The sequence below is a fragment of the Bacillus rossius genome, chromosome 3, assembly GCF_032445375.1.
Source record: "Bacillus rossius redtenbacheri isolate Brsri chromosome 3, Brsri_v3, whole genome shotgun sequence".
In the NCBI taxonomy this organism is placed as follows: Eukaryota; Metazoa; Arthropoda; class Insecta; order Phasmatodea; family Bacillidae; genus Bacillus; species Bacillus rossius.
In genome coordinates this window covers 27786291-27807051 of record NC_086332.1, presented here as the reverse complement: position 1 = coordinate 27807051, position 20761 = coordinate 27786291, and the positions used below count along the sequence as shown (strand labels likewise).

General features: G+C 35.9%; 1 protein-coding gene across 4 annotated transcripts in view; it reads left to right on the top strand.

The window, feature by feature from the left end:
* The window catches only part of LOC134530431 (serine/threonine-protein kinase 10), a 123872-nt gene extending 103806 nt beyond the window's left edge, over nucleotides 1–20066 (top strand). For all 4 annotated transcript variants that reach the window (XM_063365247.1, XM_063365246.1, XM_063365248.1 and 1 more), the window contains 7 exons: nucleotides 221–364; nucleotides 2683–2802; nucleotides 2944–3057; nucleotides 3786–4001; nucleotides 8704–8839; nucleotides 13594–13697; nucleotides 15018–20066. In XM_063365247.1, coding sequence (XP_063221317.1) covers nucleotides 221–364; nucleotides 2683–2802; nucleotides 2944–3057; nucleotides 3786–4001; nucleotides 8704–8839; nucleotides 13594–13697; nucleotides 15018–15170 — 987 coding nt within the window. In that variant the 3' untranslated portion in view covers nucleotides 15171–20066. The remainder of the gene's footprint in view (nucleotides 1–220; nucleotides 365–2682; nucleotides 2803–2943; nucleotides 3058–3785; nucleotides 4002–8703; nucleotides 8840–13593; nucleotides 13698–15017) is intronic.
* Nucleotides 20067–20761: the final 695 nt, after the last annotated feature.

The window sequence follows — 20761 nt, the reverse complement described above, 5'->3', positions numbered from 1 at the left end:
TTGATAAGATAACCCGCGAAATTAGGAATATGGGGATACCAGTCTGGTACTCTACAAATAATTTGGAAGGGTACTACCATACTTACTATTGATGAAATAAGAATATATATAATCTGCTTGTGTTTTTGTCAAGACTATATATGTGTCATGAATTAGTTAACAGAGTAGTTATGTGTCTTTTATACAGCATGTCTTGTGAAATGTAATCTTGGTGTTGCAGGAGCGAGAGCTAAAACAGTTCAGGGATGGTTTGAAGCAAGAGCTCCGGCTACTCAAGCAGGAGGTGGATCTGATGCCCAAGGACAAGCGCAAGAACATATTTCGCACGCGCAAGGAGAAACTGGAGGCTGATCATGAAGAAAGGGTAACTGTTCACTGAAATTCCTCACTTTGATGTCACTCATGAACTCTGATGTGCACAGTACAAAATTCAATATAGGTAGTAAATACATGCGTACATTATAACTAGGGCCAATTAAAAATGGTAAATAAAATAGGCCCATTTCGGTGAATAAAAAGAGTTATTTCGGTGCAAAATTTCGGTGAAAAAAAAATTGTTTACTTAGAAAAAATAACTATTTTGTCATTCTAATTTTATACACATATATATGTTTGATGGAATTATTGTTTTATTTGGTCAAAATTTATCAAAAACAATGTTTTAAAAGTACATGTACATCTAAAATTTAGCACGCTGCATTTGTAATTAAAATTCTCAAGATTACATACAAATAAAATCGGAAACTGATAAAAAACGTTAGTGGCTCAAGTCTATTTTGAATATCTCTGAAAATCAGCTATTATATATTTTCTGCAAACTAGTCCCCACCAATACACTGTACTTAAACAGTACAGAGTATTGTTTTTTTTTTTTTTTTTTTGTTTACGTTTTTCACCGCCTCAACTGTGTGTGCGGTATTTGTTTATGTATATATTGGCACTCTTGACCAGCATTTATTTTCGTGCATTGCCATGACAGCTACGAAAATAAACAGTTGTCTCGGTTAGGACGCCATGAAACAACAATTAGCATTTTGAAAGTTATGATTTGATTGGCTAATATGGAAGTGACGCTATTTTCTGGACTGCGTTTGGCCGATTCAGAGAAAGGAACAAAGAATGAGTTAAGGCCTATTGACGATGGTGTCACCAGACGCATTTGTGGTCGGCAAAATAATGTGATTTTTGTCGTTTTATGGCCTTCTACGTCTCGTAGGAACGTGTGCGACGACGGAGACTGAGTAGGCGTACGTCTGGATGTAATAGTTTTCATACGTGAAATATATGGTTCTAGAGTAACTTGACGCTTAGTTCCAGAACCCGATGCTTGACACCTATCTTTGTTCACCTTGTGCGATGCTCGAAATTTACAGTGTTTTTAACAGTCGATTTGCACATCATGATGCCTTTTTCTTTACTGAACACGTAAAATACTTCGTCGTAATATTCGTTAGCTCTTTCGAAAACACAACTTTCGGCATTTTATACGTTTATCCAGAGTGACCACGGTAATATGACCAACATGCCACAAAAACTTTAACGGAAAACGATCATAGAATGTGAGATACATATCACATCCACTCGGAAATAAAGAACTTAAACTCGACAGACACGCACTCGTGAAAATAAAATCATAGAACATTTCGACACTCGTAACTACCAACGCCATCTATGATTTGTCCACCAGTAGCTAAAGTGATGATGTTTATTGCCACCCTCTACTCTATGGGTGCTAGAGAAAAACAAAAGCAAAGATGGCGTCTCACATATAACCTCTTGGAATAATAAACGTTTTGTGCAGGTTCCAGAATGATTCAACGTAATTTTTCGCGATAAAAAAGGTTAATTTCGCGCAAATATCGTGATTTCGTCATATTTCGTGAAAAACTACGAATTTCGCGCATCACAGCAAATTCGTTAAAACGAAATGCAGTATATTAACGTCTTATCACTACCAAGTAAGGTTATTTGTATTACACATCATGTGCAAGTGATTTTTTTAAAATTTCGCGATTTCGTCATTAACGAAATTTGACTACCCCTAATTATAACTCATTTGAGCAGTTCCCAGTTAACTGGTTTTCCTGGTTTAAATTTCTCATTCTTTTCTGACATGCACGTACGTTTGCTAGTCTTAGCAAACAAAACAAAAAAAAATTTAGACATTATAAAGTAGTCCACAACACTATAGTTATTATGAAAAATCAGGATTGTGTTATTTTTCATAAAAATTTATTGTCTTTGAATTGACCTAAAATACCATATTGATCATGGCTATTTTACTTTATTATTATTATATGTCAAGAATTGGAGAGGGGGAAGGGGGACAACTTGTAAGAAGTTGTAAAATACTGCAAAATCTTGTAACAAAATTGCTAAGAGCTGAGTTACAGAATAAGTAAATATTTTTTTTGGTATCCTAAGTATTTGAATCTTATATCTGAATCTGAATTATTTAGGCTAATGGAAATTGATGTATGTTCCTTACAACTCAAGTAGAACAAATTTAGCATAAGGAATACCAGATTTAGCATGTGTTCTCTTCATCTTCCATTTTTTTGTGATAGATAACTGCAAAACCCAGACATGGCTACTGAAATCTATAACAAATGAGAACATAACAACTAAGGAGTGGCTTGAAAACATGGGTCAATTAAATCTGTACGTTCATGTTGGTCTTAGGAGAAGGCGTTCTTGGAGAAGTTGAATGAGACCCATGAGTCATCCTTGATGAGGCTCAATGAAACTCACAGAGAAAAGATTGCTCTCATGGAGAAGCAGTTCCTGCAGCAGAAACAGCAGGTAATCCTTGAATGAAGTCCTGTACCTTGGACCTTTTTTTTTTTACTTTAAATCATTATGTTGTCCTGAATAATTGAAGTCAGAGAGTCTTGCATTCTGTAAGGAGGGTGCTGATAAGATTATATTTTTCATGTTGTGCAGCTGATGCGATCCAGGGAGGCAGCATTGTGGGAGCTGGAGGAAAAGCAGATTCATGAGAGACACCAGCTGTCCAAGAGGCAGCTCAAAGACATCTTCTTCCTGCAGCGCCATCAGGTACCGCCGTAGTCCGTGGCTTTCCAGCGCAAAGATTGCATTCTAGTTGGTCATTCAGGATTTTGCGGTGGATGTGATGAGATGTTATTCTGAGTGCTATGTTACATTGTAGCTACATTCCCAAGTAGAGCTGTGCCGATATGTATATTTTTTTACGGTTCCCGAAGAGATGTGCTGGTCGATAAAATTAGTTACAGAAGTTACCAGAATGTTTTATTTCAGAGAAACATTTATATGTATAAATATGTATTGAAGTATTACAGCAGATAAATTACTAATGTTTCGATAAAATAACTACAGTAAAAAACCCATTGTTCGGCCCCTCACAGTGTCCGAGAATTAGGGGTGGGCATAATATACATTTTTTGACCGACTGACCCACCCCATACCCCTGTACATCATGAGTGTCATTTTTTATACCAAGTCCATGTTTAGTCATCTCTGGCAAGTAATTTACAAGTTTTCGAAATTAAAAATAAATTTACCTATTTAAGTAGCACACGTCTTCCTTAAAGAAAAGATACCCAAAAAAAAAGTGTGGATGTCTCTACTCAATTTTTTTTATAAAGATGTTCGCCGCCGGTAGTCAGGATGAGTTGAAACCAATTGTGTCTCGTATTAAAGGTGTAAAAGGAACCACATCTGTTCTTGTAATTTCTGTTCTCAAAATTTTGATTATATGGAAAACTCTGGGGATTTCTGTGTAATGTTGTGGGGCTCTCCTGTAGATGCTGTCTCGCCATGAGAAGGAGTTGGAGCAGATCAAGCGGATGAACCAGCGCAAGGAGGAAGAGCTGCTGAAGGGACAAGCGGTCGAGAAGAGGGCGCTACCAAAGCGTATCCGGGGAGAGATGAAGGCTCGCGAGATGATGTTCCGTGAGTCCATGCGCATCAGCATGAGCATGCAGCCCGACCCTGAGGAGGAGCGCGAGAGGCTCAAGAAGGTACGGCAATTATCCTGTTTCTCATCTCCTTCACTTATTCTGTGGAGTCGTGTCATTTATTTTGCATTAATGCATGGTGGCTGTTATACAGTCGACTCTATCCTGCGAGCCCCGGAAATAATGATGCTAATGAGTAATGACTAGAGACATGCAGTTTTGGGGTTTATTTTATAGCAAAATTCGTTGTTATTTACCCTTAAAAGTGGTGTTATCATACATCAAAAGCGGTGTTATTTTTTAAATAGTTTTAGCACTATAAATTAAAAAAATTAAGCTAAGCATACCTTGAAATTTTGGACACATTCTTGCATTGTACAGTTGCACTAGCAGCAGTAATTTACAATCGAATTTACACATCACTTTTTACATACAGTAATTGAAAATATTTTAGTACCTAAACCAGCAAGAATAAATATGAAGTCTCTAAAATAGTGACATAAACACATGGAACAAAATCCTCAAACTTTAGCTCTCGAAAGCAAAAGTAGCCATGATACACAAATTAGCCTCACTTAAATTTGTCCTGCGGTCTGTTAAGACTGTGTTATATGAGGACAAAAATCGTTCACAGTCAACGTTTGCAGAAGGCATCCAGATGGCTTCAAGGCAGCTGGAAGCAAACAATGGCTGTGACAGCTTTACTACATTCAATGACTTCACTACGTCCACTGAATTGTCTGTTTCCATTTGTTTTGTAACAATGTCCTGAAGCTGACCAAAACCAGCTGTTAATTCTTCAGTGCTTATGGAGTAGAGACTATGGACAGTTTTCAGTTTCTGCACCATTTCTGGGTTTAATTTAGCAAGCAACAAACTTTCCTGACTAAAAATTTGAATTGCTTCAAATCTCTTTCTACTTGGGTCAGTTGTCATGAGAGAGTTCAGTTTGGAAAGGGCTTGTGTTGCTGTTCTTGTGATGGACACTTTAGCTTCAGCAGCTTTAGCGGGGGGCATGTTAGACAAAGCTCTACTGGTTGCCTCAAAATAAATGCCACGAGTGATGTTTTCAAATTTTTTTTTTATACCTTGCAAGTCCCCATATAGTGAATGGGCAGTTGGATACAAAGAACCTTCAAGTTTCTGTATTAGCTCTACAAGGCTCTTGGCATGCTCTTTCACAAAGACAGCTTGACAAAGAATGAGAGAAATGTCATTTTCTGTGAGTGAACACAGAAACTCAACCCCTGAATTTTGTGTTGCCTTTAGTTCATCTGTTTTGCAGAAATCAACAATGTCATGTATGTAGTCTGCTACATAAAAAACGCTGTTGAACCAGGAATTCCATCTAGTAACAACAGGAAGTGGGAACAATGGACGTTTCTCTCCATGCTTTTCTTCAAGAAAGCTAGCATACAGGTGCCTTCTTTTCCTGGTGTTGTTGAACACATTTTTTATTTTGCTCATAGCATTGTTCAACTCAGGCAACTCTTTCACCCAGACATTGCCAACTAGATTTAACTTATGTGCCCAGCACTGGACATGCGTTAACTGGTCTCCAAGGATTACTTCGAGAGTACTAACAGCCTTGGTCATATAACGAGCAGCATCGGTTACTACTGAGAGCACATCACCATACTGTACATTGTACATTTTGAGTGAATCTAAAATTGCCCTCACACAGTTTGTGGCATTAGCAGCTTCAAGAAAGTGAACTCCTGCAACAAATATTTCTGGTTTATCCTGTTGAAGATTCAGAATTCTAAATAAAACAACAAATACACACCTACCCATTTTATCTGTTGTTTCGTCGCACAGTATGTCAATTTTTTTGTCCTTTAATGCAGTTTTGGCATCTTCAATTCTGCATTTGGCTATGTCCCCTACATATTTCTCACGGACTGTTCTCGCAAGTGGCATGTCTCCAGCACCTTCGATGTATTTGTTCAGCCATGCCCTGATATTAGGATCATCAAGCTTTTCAAGGGGTATATTTGCCTTTATAAAGGTCTCTGCTGTTTCCTTTATAAATTCCAACTTTTTGTCTTTTTGGACATTATTTTTTGCTGTCTGAAACGCTGAAGATATTGACGACTGGCGTTCAGACGCACTAGATGAGCCTTGCAATGAAGAGAGACGCTTCTTGTGTTTTTCACTGCCTACATGTTTTTCACATGAGTCTTTCCTATCCCAAGAGACGGTGACATTACAGTGACGACAAAAAAGTGTGGTTGAATCACTAGCATAAAGTCCGTGTTGAGAAAATTCAGAGGCTCGCTGTTTTGCAGTTACCGGCACTTTAGGCATTTTAATAGGCCTAATGTTTTAGCCGACCTTTAAATTGTACACCTTTAATTTATTTCACAGACGTTGAAAACTATCTGTAACAAAATTCGACCCGTTAAACTTTAACTTGCGCACAACAGAATGTTACGAATCGTCACCGTGTTTGCATTTTAAATTTGGTATTTGGTTAATAAAAATGGACGCAATGGACAAACAACGCTAAAGACTATATAAGAGAACAACGCTTCGAGAAACAACCTGCTGTAAACACCGTGATAATCGACTGTCCAGGCGAGCCGAATATCAAAATACAGCAAAACCCCTTATTTGCACTTTTCATGGGGACAAAGTAAAAAAGTGTAAAAAGCGGGAAAGTGTAAATAAAGGGAAAAGTAAGAAATACGTTAAAGTTAATTAAAATACAGTCGCATCCTGCCGCGTTCAGAACGGGCTACATTACACAGTAAAAATAAATAAAAAAGGGGCGCAAATTGATGAAAATTTACCGTCAATTGCGCGCCTTGCGCGGAGAAAGGTCATTGTACTCGATCATCTGTTGTTACAGTGCGGCCCAGTGCGGCGTCTGTTCTCTGAGCTGCGCATGCGCAGTATAACTCATTCAATGCTCCGCCCAGACTCGTGACCTTCCATCAGCAGCCAGCCAATAGAAGCGAGCCTAGCGGAAAAAAATATAAGCTCCACCTCCCGTGTACCAGTTTTGTCCAGTTCTAATACCAGTTTATTGGTATACGCACCCGCTTACTCGCTGCCGTGACATGTTCAAGTTTACGTTCATCTTGATGTCTTGATACCAATAATTAATAATTTACGATCCCCACAAATAAATGGTTAGTTTAAAAAATATGCGTCAACAGTATAATACTTCCGAAATTATATAATACGTATAAAACAGTTACCAAGATTCCACTCATTTTATCTTGTGAAGTTCATGTCTCGTACCAGTATTTCGGCTAAGTTGTGACATAAATACAGTATCAGCACTTACAATGTTACGATAATATTTCCGACATTTCCGTTACGTTTCTATATTCGTGAGTTTACGTTTTTCCCTAGTACATTTTAGATTGTCTCCTGCTGTAATTACTCGGACTTTTACACGCCTAGGCTTAAATTGTTACATGTTTAGAAATAAAAGCAACTTTTCATGTTATAAAATACACTGTGTGGGTAGTTATCTTTGGTTTTTTGTTGTTTCACGTTTGTTACTGTATTTACAAATTGAATTGCCGTGTTCGAATGAGGAAAATGTTCTGACTGTTCGCCGAAAATTCAAGGATTTCGCGTTATTATCCAAAATGTGAGAAATTCGCGTTATTCTTAAAAATGTACTCAAATTCGCGTAAAAATTCGTTTTATCGCAATCGCGAAATATGCATGTCTCTAGTAATGACCCTTTTTTGGAGAGCCGTGAAAACTTTTACTGACCAGGTTGAAAATTTGAAGAAAACAAGCTAAAAAGTAACACTGTTGCATTTATTTTGGGCATTAATGTTGTGATTCTCTTTTTGGCATTATTATTTATCAAGATTGCTGGCAGGTTAATAACTAGCTGAAACTTAAGAGCCAGCAGCTGTGGGTATAGTCTCATTCTTCAGGGAAGACATTCCACTAACTGGCGAAAGCACCATTTGACTCCCCTCTGTTCTTTCCAAATAGAGTGAAAGGTTTTTAATCTGGAACATTCAGAACCACGGCCATGCGAGATTATTGATGGCAACATAGTTTCAATTTGAATATTCAAACATGGAAATTTTTAATGTAACCAGCTAGAAAACAGGAAACACTGTACTCAAATTAACCTTGACACAATAACAGTAGTGAAATAAAAACGTGGGCAGCGCAGTAAAGCGACCTGGCAAACAAAGTGAACAACTGGAAACCTCCTAAAAAAACTTCTGAACGCAAGCGGTTTGATTGGTGCTGGATCACAGAATGTGCCGAACCATAAAATGTCAGATGAAAAACCTTTCACGGTACAATTAATCATATCACTACAGTCATCCTTCATCCCTTCATTTTGCTACCTGCCCTTTTCTGCCAAACCCCTTTATTTTCCTTAAAGGTTCTGTAGATCTCTTCCTACGAGAGTCATATGAAGTAGGGGTTGTGTTCAGAGCTATCTAGTATTCCATATTTTCTGTTAAAGGCAGCTTACATTCGACAGAGTATTAATATAGAGAAGTTAACAAAATGACTTGGAAAAAAAAACTATTTTTTTTTTTTTTTTACAGTTTTTGAAAAATTAACAAATGTCTTATCTAGGTAGCTTCATTTACTACAGTAATTTCACTTAAAAATTGGTGCATCTGTATACCAAGTCATTTTGTACCCTTTATGTTGCAGTAGACTTAACACATGCCATGTTGTGTAAACTCAGACAGCAGTAAACAATGTACCTAGACTAGATGCAGACAGATGCTGCACTAGCCGTGTGAGGCACGAGGCCTGCTGCGTACAGTTCCAGGAGAACGAGAAGAAGCGGTACCGCGCTGAGCAGATGAGGTTCGAAGTGAAGCACCAGCGGCAACTGGAGGAGCTGCGAGCGACGTGCGATGCCACCATCAAGGAGTTGGAGCAGCTGCAGAACGAGAAGCGTGAGTTGCACGTCCGTTTACGTTTGCACACTGCTACTTAGATCTATGATTGCATTTCAGTACTTATATGAGCTCAAAGCTGCATACTCCATACACAATACAAATATATAAATTGGAATTATATTTATAGATACAGCAAAACCCCTTATTTTCACTTTTCATGGGGACAAAGTAAAAAAGTGTAAAAAGCGAGAAAGTGTAAATAAAGGGAAAAGTAAGAAATACGTTAAAGTTAATTAAAATACAGTCGCATTCTGCAGCGTTCAGAACAAATAAGGGCTACATTACACATACGCATTGCACCACAGTAAAAAAAAAATTTAAAAAAGGGCCGCAAATTGATAGAAATTTACCGTCAATAGTGCACCGTGCGCGGAGAAAGGTCATTGTACTCAATCAGTTGTTACAGCGCGGGATTGCCGCCGGCTGGCTCTCTCTGTTCTCTGAGCTGCGCATGCGCAGTATAACTCACTCAACGCTCCGTCCAGACTCGTGACCTTCCATCAGCAGCCAGCCAATAGATGCGAGCTTAGTGGAAAAAAATATAAGCTCCACCTCCCGTGTACCAGTTTTGTCCAGTTCTAATACCAGTTTATTGGTATACGCACCAGTTTTCTTGCTGCCGTGACATGTTCAAGTTTACGTTCATCTTGATGTCTTGAAACCAATAATTAATTATTTACGATCCCCAGAAATAAGTTGTTAGTTTAAAAATATGTGCCAACTGTACAATACTTCCGAAATTATAAAATACGTATAAAAAAGTTACCAAGACTCCGCTCATTATATCTTGTGAAGTTTGTCTCGTACCAGTATTACGGCTAAGTTGTGACATAAATACAGTATGAGAACTTAACAATCGGCCATGTTTATACATTCGTGAGTTTACGTTTTTCCCTCGTGCATTTTAGATTGTCTCCTGCTATAATTACTCGGACTTTTACACGCCTAGGCTTAAAATATTACATGTTTAAAAATAAAAACAACTTTTCATGTTATATTTTGCGATTTAAAATGCTCATTGCCGACTATAAACGTTACGTTTTTCACGATGTTTTTAGGCCTACTAGCTAATCTTATCTACTCTTAAAGTACCCACTGTATTTTCTGGTTGTTTATGGTTGTTACGTGACGTAAATAGTGGGATGGATTCGATTTTTGAGACGTAATTCACGTGAAAGTATTGTATTGGACTAAATGGGAACTAAACGGGTTTTGAAGAATATAGTGCAAATAACGGGAAAACGTAAATAACGGTAACGTAAATAACGGTAACGTAAATAAGGGGTTTCGCTGTATTATATTCGTGATCTCTAATTAGTTACAATTACTACAATATGACCACTGACTGAATGAATGTAATAATATTGGCAAAGGTAATAATTAGGCCTGTGTGAATATTCTAATTTTCGAATCAGAAACTAATAATAAATTATTTGTATTTCATTCCACCTCGAATACTAACTTTTCAAAATAATGAATGTTCGTTTACTTACGAATACTTGACATAGCGTACCTCGTGATGTTGTCATCAACCAACAATTACTGCTGAAATTGTCTTTTGTGCAATATAAATACCCTTTTTTTGGTGTTTACTGGGACTTAATAATCAAAAACATGAACAATAAGTGACTTTTAAACATGAAAAGAGTATTCAAGTTTTTTTTGTTTTTTCGCTACTGTTTCACTAAACAGTAACACAAAAAATTGCGTAAACAATTCAAAACTCTGAATATTTGTCATTTCAAATTGAAAACAATTTATTATTATTACTATTTGTATTATTTTTGTCACATGCACCAAAAGTGGTAAAAAATTAACTTCGACAACCGTGGACAACACCACCACAAAACACCATCACTCCATTGAGATGGACATTAAAAGAAGTAATCATCATAGTTTCAACAGTGTGTAAATCGAAAGTCACAATCAATTTAACACCATGTGATACAATAGCAGCTTACTTGCTGTATATATCTATGATGAAACAGACGTGACTCAATGATACATAAAAAAAAGTAAATAATGGTTTAAGATTCTAAATTAAATTAGCAAAAATTGTGTTTATAATATTGGTGAACGGTAACAATGAAAACTTGGAATAACTGGGTTTTATATTAGGTCTGTGCAAATATCAGCTTTTTAGTTAGAATATGAATATCTAATTATTCGCAAATATGAGTATCTAATTCCAATAGTAAGAATGAGAATTAGAATCCCGCTAAAAAATTATTTCTCATCGTAAAATTAGACAAATAAGAAATAATACTAAAGTTAAAGGTTGGTTAAATTAAGTCAGCTACAATAATTATATGGAAAATGTTTTTTGAAATCTTTAAATCATTAAATAATTGTTTTTAATTACGCAGCTAACCTAAAATAACCTAAACTATCTTAACCTTTATTTCAGTTGTTATTTGCCTTATTTACCACAACCTATTACTAGAGACCCCGAAAAATGGTGAAGCGCGAAATTCACGAAATAACGCGAAAATTTGATACTTTAAACGAATTTTGCGACTTTCCTTTGATTTTGACATAGTCGCGAAATTCACGAATTTTCGCACAAAATAATGTCCTTATGTCGTAAGTTCTATTTATTTACGCCATCATAAACATAGACTGAAAGACTAGTGCCGCGATATTATCTTCGTTTTGACACGTTACTAAAATTCACGTATTTTTAATACTCAGTTTTCAAACAGTAAGTATTGCCATCGCAAATGAAAAAAAAATGTAAGAATTGTCAACAATCGATATGTGCACACTACCAACATAACAAATTGACTCCACAGTTTTCGTGTTTTGCCGCAAGGCGCACTGGTGTCGATTTTTCTAACCTAATTTAATCGCATCGAGCTAAATTGGCAGTCATTTTTGCGTGCACATATCTATGAGTGTTTACAACTACCGTCCACATTTTTGAATTTGTGGCTAAGATGCCGAAAACTTCGACAATGTTTGATCGCGAAAGAGAGATAAAATCGGATGATTTTATATTTTTGATCAGCGGGACAAAATTATGATGTGCAAGTTCTGCAACGTGCGGGTTGATTGTACACGCAGGCACTTGCACAAAGCATGTGGCAAATGACACACACAAAACAAAACAAAAAAGACAATTATTTTGTCAAGCATTCTACCGTGTCTAAACAAATCTCGATAGGCGACAGCGTGAATAAAGCAAACAAGATTTAAAATGCAGAAAACAAGAATTTTTTTTCTGATTTTGTTAATATGATTGTAAGTTAACATTCCTTTGGAAAAAGCTGATCATCCAGCTATGAGGGAATGGTGTAACACCCATGTTGAAGGTTAGCCTTATTTATTTAGAAATGTTTTCCCCCTCTAATAAAAGTTCATAAGCATATGTAGGCCTACAATATTATCGATTACCTTTACTTCAAATAAATATGCAATACCTCAGATTAACAAACACATAAATAGGATGGATTGCATTGTGAAATGGTGAGCACACCACAATATATTTTTGACTGATTGATTGATGGTTTGACTCTGTAATCCAGCAGTACCTAATCTAGAAAATGTTAGGTTAGGTTTGGCTAAGAATTGTTTTGAATAAATTAGCCCATTAATATTTTTCAGCGATAACCTTATAAATGCTACCTATTTATAAGTATATTGTAAGTTATGTATACATTTTAGGTGCAGGGGATTTGCCATCATCAGCCAACACTCTTAGAGAAACTTATGTTTCAAAAATTGGCCAGGCAAATAAGGAAGCAGTAAGGCTATGAGGTTTTTTTTACACCGCCAATGGCATAATTTTTTCACAATTTTTTGGGGTCTCTACTGATTGCTTATTTTTACACCTATTTTTTACACCGCTTGCTAATTTTTACACCGGTTTTTTGCACCACTTTTGTCATTTTTTTGCACCGCTTTTGTCATTTTTTTACACCGAAATGAGCCAGTTTTATTTACCATTTTCTGGGGTCCTTACCTATTACTCTACACATTGATCCAGAAATTTTCGTGAACTGCAAAATACTGTGAAATGGCAGGTCTATTTTACAAAAAATATATATCTTTTTTTTTTTTTTAATAATGTAATCTTAAATTAGTGATTGAATGAGCTCATATTTACATATTTAAACTATAATTATTCTTGAGTTTTCATTATTAACTGCAACCAGGTAAATCTTAATTGAGTGTTCGTGTGAGGTCCAGGTGTACTGTATTTTAGTTCAGCAATATTAACAACACTGTTTATGCCAATTTTATCTTATGTGCTTTACTTGTTACTGTGTAGTGAGACTAGTGGAAAAAAATATATATATTGAATACATGTTACATGTTTAAAATGTCAATTATGCTTCATGTTTTTTATTATGAAGTCCCATTAAAACATCAAAAGGTTATTTAGAGCACACAAATGAATTAACCTGTATAATGAAAGTTAATATACGACAATTTCACAAGGTATGCAATGTTAAATATTCGTAAGTAAACAAATATTTGTTATTTCAAAGTGTTAGTATTGTAGATCAAATATAATACGAATAGTGCATTTTTTTATTTTCATATTCAAAAATTTGAGTATTCCCACAGCCTAGAGAATGCTTTGTATTGTCTGTGTGGGATAACTCTGCATTGTCAGGAACAGTGTTGTCTGCTAGATAAGACAACCAGATATACTTATGCTTTTTAAATTCTGTGTGTAATGAGTTGTTGCGAGTCATGCTGACAGTGGTGCGTGTTGCATGATACGAGCTGGTTCCTTCTGCCTGCAGGGAAGATGCTAATGGAGCACGAGACAATGAAGCTCAAGGAACAAGAGGAAACGTACAGCCGTGAACTTAAGGAATGGAAGGCTCATTTAAAGCCACGCAAGCAGGTGAGTGACATACGTTTTTCTTATTGCCCTGCAAAGAATTTCTTACAAAAATTTGTTTTTGCAGAATACTGTGGATGACTAAGTAGCCTTTAAGTCTTGGATTACAAGTGCTGTGTGATGAAAGTCTAATATTTGCTTCCACTACCTAGGCCTGGTCAGTATTTCGGATTGAAACGCCTTTGGTTAATGTCTTCATCTTTCCCCACTTCACTCTTTATTTATGAAAAATTGATGGCTCTTGTTCTTGTACGTATATTAAATTCAATTTTTTGGTGGTTTTAGGGGATGATTCTTTTTCTCAATAATTCAAGTCCATATCCAAATTTTAGACATCTTTGGTCAAAGTACTGCATGTATATACGTATTTACTCGCATATAGGTCGCACCCATAATTTGAGGTCTTGAATTTGGTATTTAAGATTCCCCCCATATAGGTCGTACCAGTAATTTAATGACGCGAACGGCCGGCGCGCCGTGCACGAAAGAGTTAACGGGTACTGTAAAACTCTGCTACTACGAGAGCTGATAATGGCGTGATAAAATGTTGTAACAACAAGTATGTATATGCACCAAATGTGCAATGTAACAACTTACCATGGTGTCACATTAGTCTCTCATTAGTCCATTTTATGGAAAATGTAAGGTCTTTGTGTGGACCTAGTGGTTCGTTTGTGAAGCCCCACCCAGTAGGTCCCTGCACGCCATTGGCTGGCGACACAAAACAGTGACGTCTGCGAAGTGGCGGGGGAGGTGTGTCCTTGGGAGGGAGTGTGGAGGAGAGAGCCGAGAGAGGAGGACGCGCGGTGGACCCACAGTGGCAAGACGCACACGCGTTGCTCACTGTATAGTAGTGAAGTGAATAAAGGGATTGGAAACGTGCCGTGCATCTATGATTTCATTTGTTTCGGTAGCTCCCGATAACTAGCGCGCACGCACACACACACACACACTCTCTCTCTCTTTCTCTTTCTCTCTCTCTTTCTCTCTCTCTTTTTTCCCCCCCTTTTTCCCAGTGAAGTTGGGGCGGGCGGTAGTATTGTGTTGAGGCACAGTGAACAGGACCCCACAACGCCATGTAAGATCAGCCGTTACAAAAGCTACATAATGATCAAATCTCTACAAACCTCATAGCTAATCCTGGTATCCACAAATCAACCAGGGAGAGTCAAGAATCAACCATCAGTACTGCTTGCAGCCTGAAGTATTTTTCATTTTCCACCAATGCCAAATGGAAAAGGTTGGGGTCGCGCGACGCTCGGTGCGGGCGACCACGGAGTGTAAAGTAGCTGAACCGTGACGGCGGTCGGGGCGTGGTTGCAGAGGCTGGAGGAGCAGTTTGCTCAGCAGCTGGAGGAGCACGAGCAGGTGCTGGGCTCGCCCTCGCTGCTGCCCGCCGACCTGCCGGCGCTGCCCCCCGCCCCTCACCTCGCGGGGTCCACCCGCAGCAGCCTCTCCTCCGTGTCCGAGGGCTGACCGGCGCGTCTCTTCCCTTCCTGGTTCCGCTGGCACGCACGGCATCAAGCTTCACTAGTCATCTATCCAGCAGGGGATGTCGGTCTTCACAGAGTTGGAAACAATTCAATCCCAGTTACATATATATGATGGTGCATTTTTGTGAAACGTTTTGGACAACTCGATTCTGCATTACCAGTGTTTTTTTTATGGCCCTTGGTAACACTGCCATTAAAAGTAAAAAAAAAAAAAGCTTACGGAAATATGATAGTATATAGCTTTTTAAAGTTGTTGATTGAAGCAGGATATCTAATGACAGAACAACTGTAATCTAACATGATAAAATATTTATAAATAATCGCTGGGAAAAGTAAAATTTTTATTTTGAGAGTTGTAGCAAAGTAGTTACATGAAAGTGTGTAACTAGGATCATTGTGTTCTGTGGACGTGATGAATTATGGTTTTTTTTTTTTTTTTTTTTTTTTTTTTTGGAGCTGAAAATATTTTCGAAAATTTTCAAAGCGTGATATTATTTGGAAGGCTTTATTATTGTTTTGTAATATAATTACTATACCCCATGGCATGCTTAAGAATGTTTTGTATACTGCTGTTAATATAATTTCATCAATTTTATCTCAAACAAATAACTAACACTATTATCTGTTACATTAGATATTGGTTGAATTATGGTAAACTCGAGTCACTCTAGAGGAGGTTGGTTGCCCCCAAAAATAAGTTAAATATTCCCTTGTGTACAATTTGTAGAATAATATTAATCTCATTACATTCATGCCGTTAATAAGCCTCGGGTTTGACATTTATTTTTAAAGACTTCACTTCCAATTTACTACGTCATAAATATAGCAAGAATCAAAAAATAACTTATACAGAAAGAGAAACTATGATAAATTGCCAAAACTATTTTGTGGAAGTGCATTTTTTAATTTAATTTACGGAGCATTTAGTTTGCAAATAATTTTAGTTGTGCTTCACTATCCAGCGATTCTTGGTTTAGCAAGAAAGATTGGCTAGTCATTATTTTTTTATAAATAAATTGTAATTTTTTCAGTGCATGATATTTTGAAATGGGTGCACCCAATCATGTAGTTTCTTCACGAGAAATAAATTAAAAATATATGCTATAAATAATATTAAGCATATTATTCACATTATTCCTGAAATTACAACTTACATCATCTTTATTGTTCAAATCTTAATTTCTCAATGTGAGATTTGTCATGTTTCAGTTCAAATGTAATTTACTCTTTTATACTCTTCATTAGCTATGCAGTTATGAAAGAACCATTAATGGTTTATAACATCATCGATCAACATGTCATTAAACAATCCAGTAATTAATTTTTCTAATTAATAAATTTTGGTACAAAAACTTCACACAATTTTAACCTTTAAAATTAACTCAATTAACACAACTGTTCATTTTATGTAAAGACATTCTATAAACAATTTATTTAACAAAAGTAATTAGTGTTGCCGTGACCATTTTATCAACAAACTTAATCAATTCAAACACTGCTGCAATAGAGTATAATTTTACTCCCAAGATTCTGGAGCTGTCCCAATAAAAACTGGTCTGGCATGATGAAAGAAGATTAATTATTAGCTCTATGATGGTAAGAGTAGGGAAATGTCTTCGTATTTATTTTTTAAGGGAATGCTTTTAGCTTTTTAGACTTACAGTATGTATTTTTGTTTATTCTATGTTGAAAGTAAATGGAAATGCAGGATTGCACGCTAAAGTGGATATCAGTGATAAATTTTGCAAAGTAGCAAGTGTGAATGAATTTTAAGTATCTAATGTCTTACATTAAGCAAGGGTGTTAATACTTTCTGTCATTATCTTCATCTTTCTTTCAAAGATTTTTAGGTTCTCATCTTTTGCAAATTTCCTATGTTATGCTGCATGGGAAACTGGATATTTAACTAGAACAGACTCAATATAATGTTATGTATCTGGTTTTAACTCCACTTGATGCCTGACTAACGTACTTATCTTGACTCTATGGCAAAAAAATTGCATCAAATCATCCATCTCTACATTTTGTGTACATCTTACTGGTAAGTTTAAGGCAAGGTTTATTTATATATTTATGAATCACATGTGAAATAGTAAATCTAACGAAACACCAATCTGAGTTAATTGTTTTACACAAGCAAAAACATTTTACCATGTTTGTTACAGTATTTGGCAGAAATTGTTTCTTAAAATTATATTAAATGCTTTGAAATGTTTTGTTTTGATATTTTATCATCATGGACAGACAGATTATTATTTTGAACTTTAACCTGCTCGGCTGTGTTGGTTCTTGCGTTATGGGCGTATTGTACACCTAGTGTCTCGTATGAGCATGTGGTTTAGTTTGCACAGAGACAGAGGCAACACATTGGGACCTTATGTTACTTAGCCAAACTTGTGTACAATTTATTTAAACCAGTTACTTTTTTTTTATTATTATCACCTTTGTTATTCAAACATATTATAAGCTAGCACCTCAACTTATTACACAGTTGTCAAAATAACCAAATCTACTCGAATAAGCCGCTATTGGATAATGTCACACTGAAATTGTACAGCTGGTGATATTCTTCGTATTGACACGTACAGTAATATTTTTATGGACGTTACTCATTTCAAATAAGTAGTTGCATTAACCGTTACATGTCTTGAAGAGTATTTTTAATGGAAGATTTTCTTCCCAATGAATTTATATAATTTCAGCATCTTGTGGTTTTCTACAAAAATTTGACTAAACTGTTTAGGGACTTAGCGATTAAGACAACACAATTTTAGTGAGCAAGATTATTCAGTTAATGTTCCCAATGAAGAAGAATTCACAATATGTATATGTTGCCTCTGCTACTTTATTTTATGTAGAAGTCAGAAAAAAATTCATCATGATGTTGCATGTAATTGTATTGTTTTTTTTGTTTATAGATAAATTACTGCCTTCATAAATTAATGAGATTAATGATTGACCAAAGGGTGATGTTTGTAAATGTCACATTGGCAGGTTGTTATGAATTAACTTTAGAGGATATGATGTTGCATATAGTGTGTGCAAACATGTGAATCATTAATCACTGGATAATCATTTTAGCAATAATGCTTTCATGTAAGTAGGATGATGTTCAGTGTCTGGTTACAGTGCTTTGAAACCAATTGAAATGTGTGCGTGTTGGTAGCCTTTATAAATTTAGTGTACTTATGTGCATAGCCAACTATGTAAATCCTTAATTTTTTGCTTTCAGTGTGTATGCTTTATTGTTATCCATTAAGCTAATGTTAAGTAAAACATACATTGTGGTGCTTACCTACCTGGCACGTGAACCACACTTACAAAATGTTTTGAGATTTTTTTTTATTATTTTTTAGAGAAGTCAGCTTTTGATCATTTGTACTTATTTAATTTGCTACATATAGAAGTGCGCTTAAAACTACATAAAAAAAAGTATTTACTTTGATATATAAAATTTTACAATTTATAATGTAATTTAGTTTTAAAAGACGTGTGTCAGTGTAGTGCCTCGCAGGTAGTCGCAAGTAGGTGCCAGTGTTCAGTGCTTGCGGGCCTCTACTGGGAACGAGCAGCGCAGCAAGAGAGTGCAGTGTTGACAACCTTAGCATTGCCCTGGTTGTTAGGCTCTCCGTACGAGCAGTGTTTGCTTCTGCCCAGACGTTGTGTAGGTTTGCATTTGGAATAGAATATGCAATGTTAGTTCTCATGCTGTGTACAAACAAGTGTGAACATCCAAAAACACTTGTCTTCAGAAATTTGTAGTAAAAGCCTGAGGCGAACTTTCTCGTTATAACAAACACCAAATGTTGTTTCAATTAGAAGTAGATAAGTGTAACACAACAAAATGCATTTTGATTTCTCTACAGCTAACTATAATTTTGTTTTTTAACAAAGATGTTGAATTGTTTTACTACCCTGTTAGTTGTTTGCCTCACGTCCTTTATTCGAAGATTATCTTTCATCACTAATTACTTATGTAATATTGAAGTCACAACTTCACATCATGTGCAGTGTGATGGGGAAAAGGTGGGGGGGTTAGCAAAATGTATTGAAGAAATCCTTTTCTTGCAGAAACCACACACAATGAAAGGAGAAACTTGTTTTAGCTGTATAACAAATTAGCTTGATGGAGGTTTTGACTGTAGTTTTAAACACCATAAAAGCTGTTTGAGAGAAGTATTACTTTGTTTGAATGTAATGTTTGAATATGTGTAACCATCATTCCTTAACTTTGTTACATTCATGGATAATCAAATAGTTTTGCCTTAACTTTTGTGTTCTCTGTGTAGTGTTTTGCCTCCTGTGTGGTAAACTACCTAGCTGAATGCAGCACTCAGTGGCCACGAGATGATCCTTTACTCTGTTCTCTAAGGAAACTGTTTACTCTTGATAATCAGTGTTGCAGATGAGAGCATTATTGTTTTTAGACTTCAGAAATTGTTATGACGACTTATGTAAAAATGTGTATAGTAATGGGACTAGTGTTGTACTAAGGAAGCGTGGGGGGAAAGAAAAAAAAAACATTTCATGAATTGAAGTCTGTGGTACAGTATTGAGTCTTTAGATCGTTACTTTTAAAACTTTTTGTATATACGTAAGCATATTGTAAGATATATATATACTATATTAAAAAAAATATGTACATTGGTTTGTTGATATTTTCTACAAGAAGCTATGTATGTGTATATGCGTATGTAATCTGTCCGTTAGCAATATTCTGTGAACACAGTTGACTAACTTTCAACACCCTGTTATAAATATTGTAACATACACACACAAAGAGAGAATCTCTAACTTTTGTGTAGCGCCCAAACTCTTGTAAGAATATTAAATTCGAAGAGTTTGTATTAACTATTAATAAATTACCAATTTAACTGTATTGTTATGTATTCATAAATTATAATATTTTGTTCTGCTTCCTCTTCCCAAAAACACCTCCTTTCTGTAAAAAAAAAAAAAAAAAAATATTAGATCTAAATCAAGCTTATTTGATACAGTGCTTCACTTAGTTGTTGTATAAACTTATTTATTTTTGTTTGTGTGAAGTTAAACAGTACCAGCTGAATAATCCTTAGAGTTCCCATTCAAAATGCAAGTAGTTAAAATATATCTAATATAAAAATAATTTCTGATTAGGACAAAAACATAATTTGTGCATATTGTACTTGTTGATTGGGGCATAAATCATGGAGCCAGCGATGATGTACGGGAGAAAGCATTGAAATGACCGCGCTGCTGGAATTCTTAAGTCAGTTTACGCTTGTTCTCTGTGCCAAGGAAGTATTTATGGTGTGAGTTGCAAATTATAATTTGCAGCAGGAAAAGGAAAATGTTGGCATATTGAAAGTGGAATCTGGTTTCTCAGTAATTTGAAATAAACTGCAGGAAGAAATGCAAGTTGCAAATTATAATTTGCAGCAGGAAAAGGAAAATGTTGGCATATCGAAAGTGGAATCTGGTTTCTCAGTAATTTGAAATAAACTGTGCAGGGAGAAATGCAATTTAAAAAAATTGTGGTTTGAAGTGCTGAAGATGTGATTAATTTTGATGATTACGTATTCTTATTTATGATTA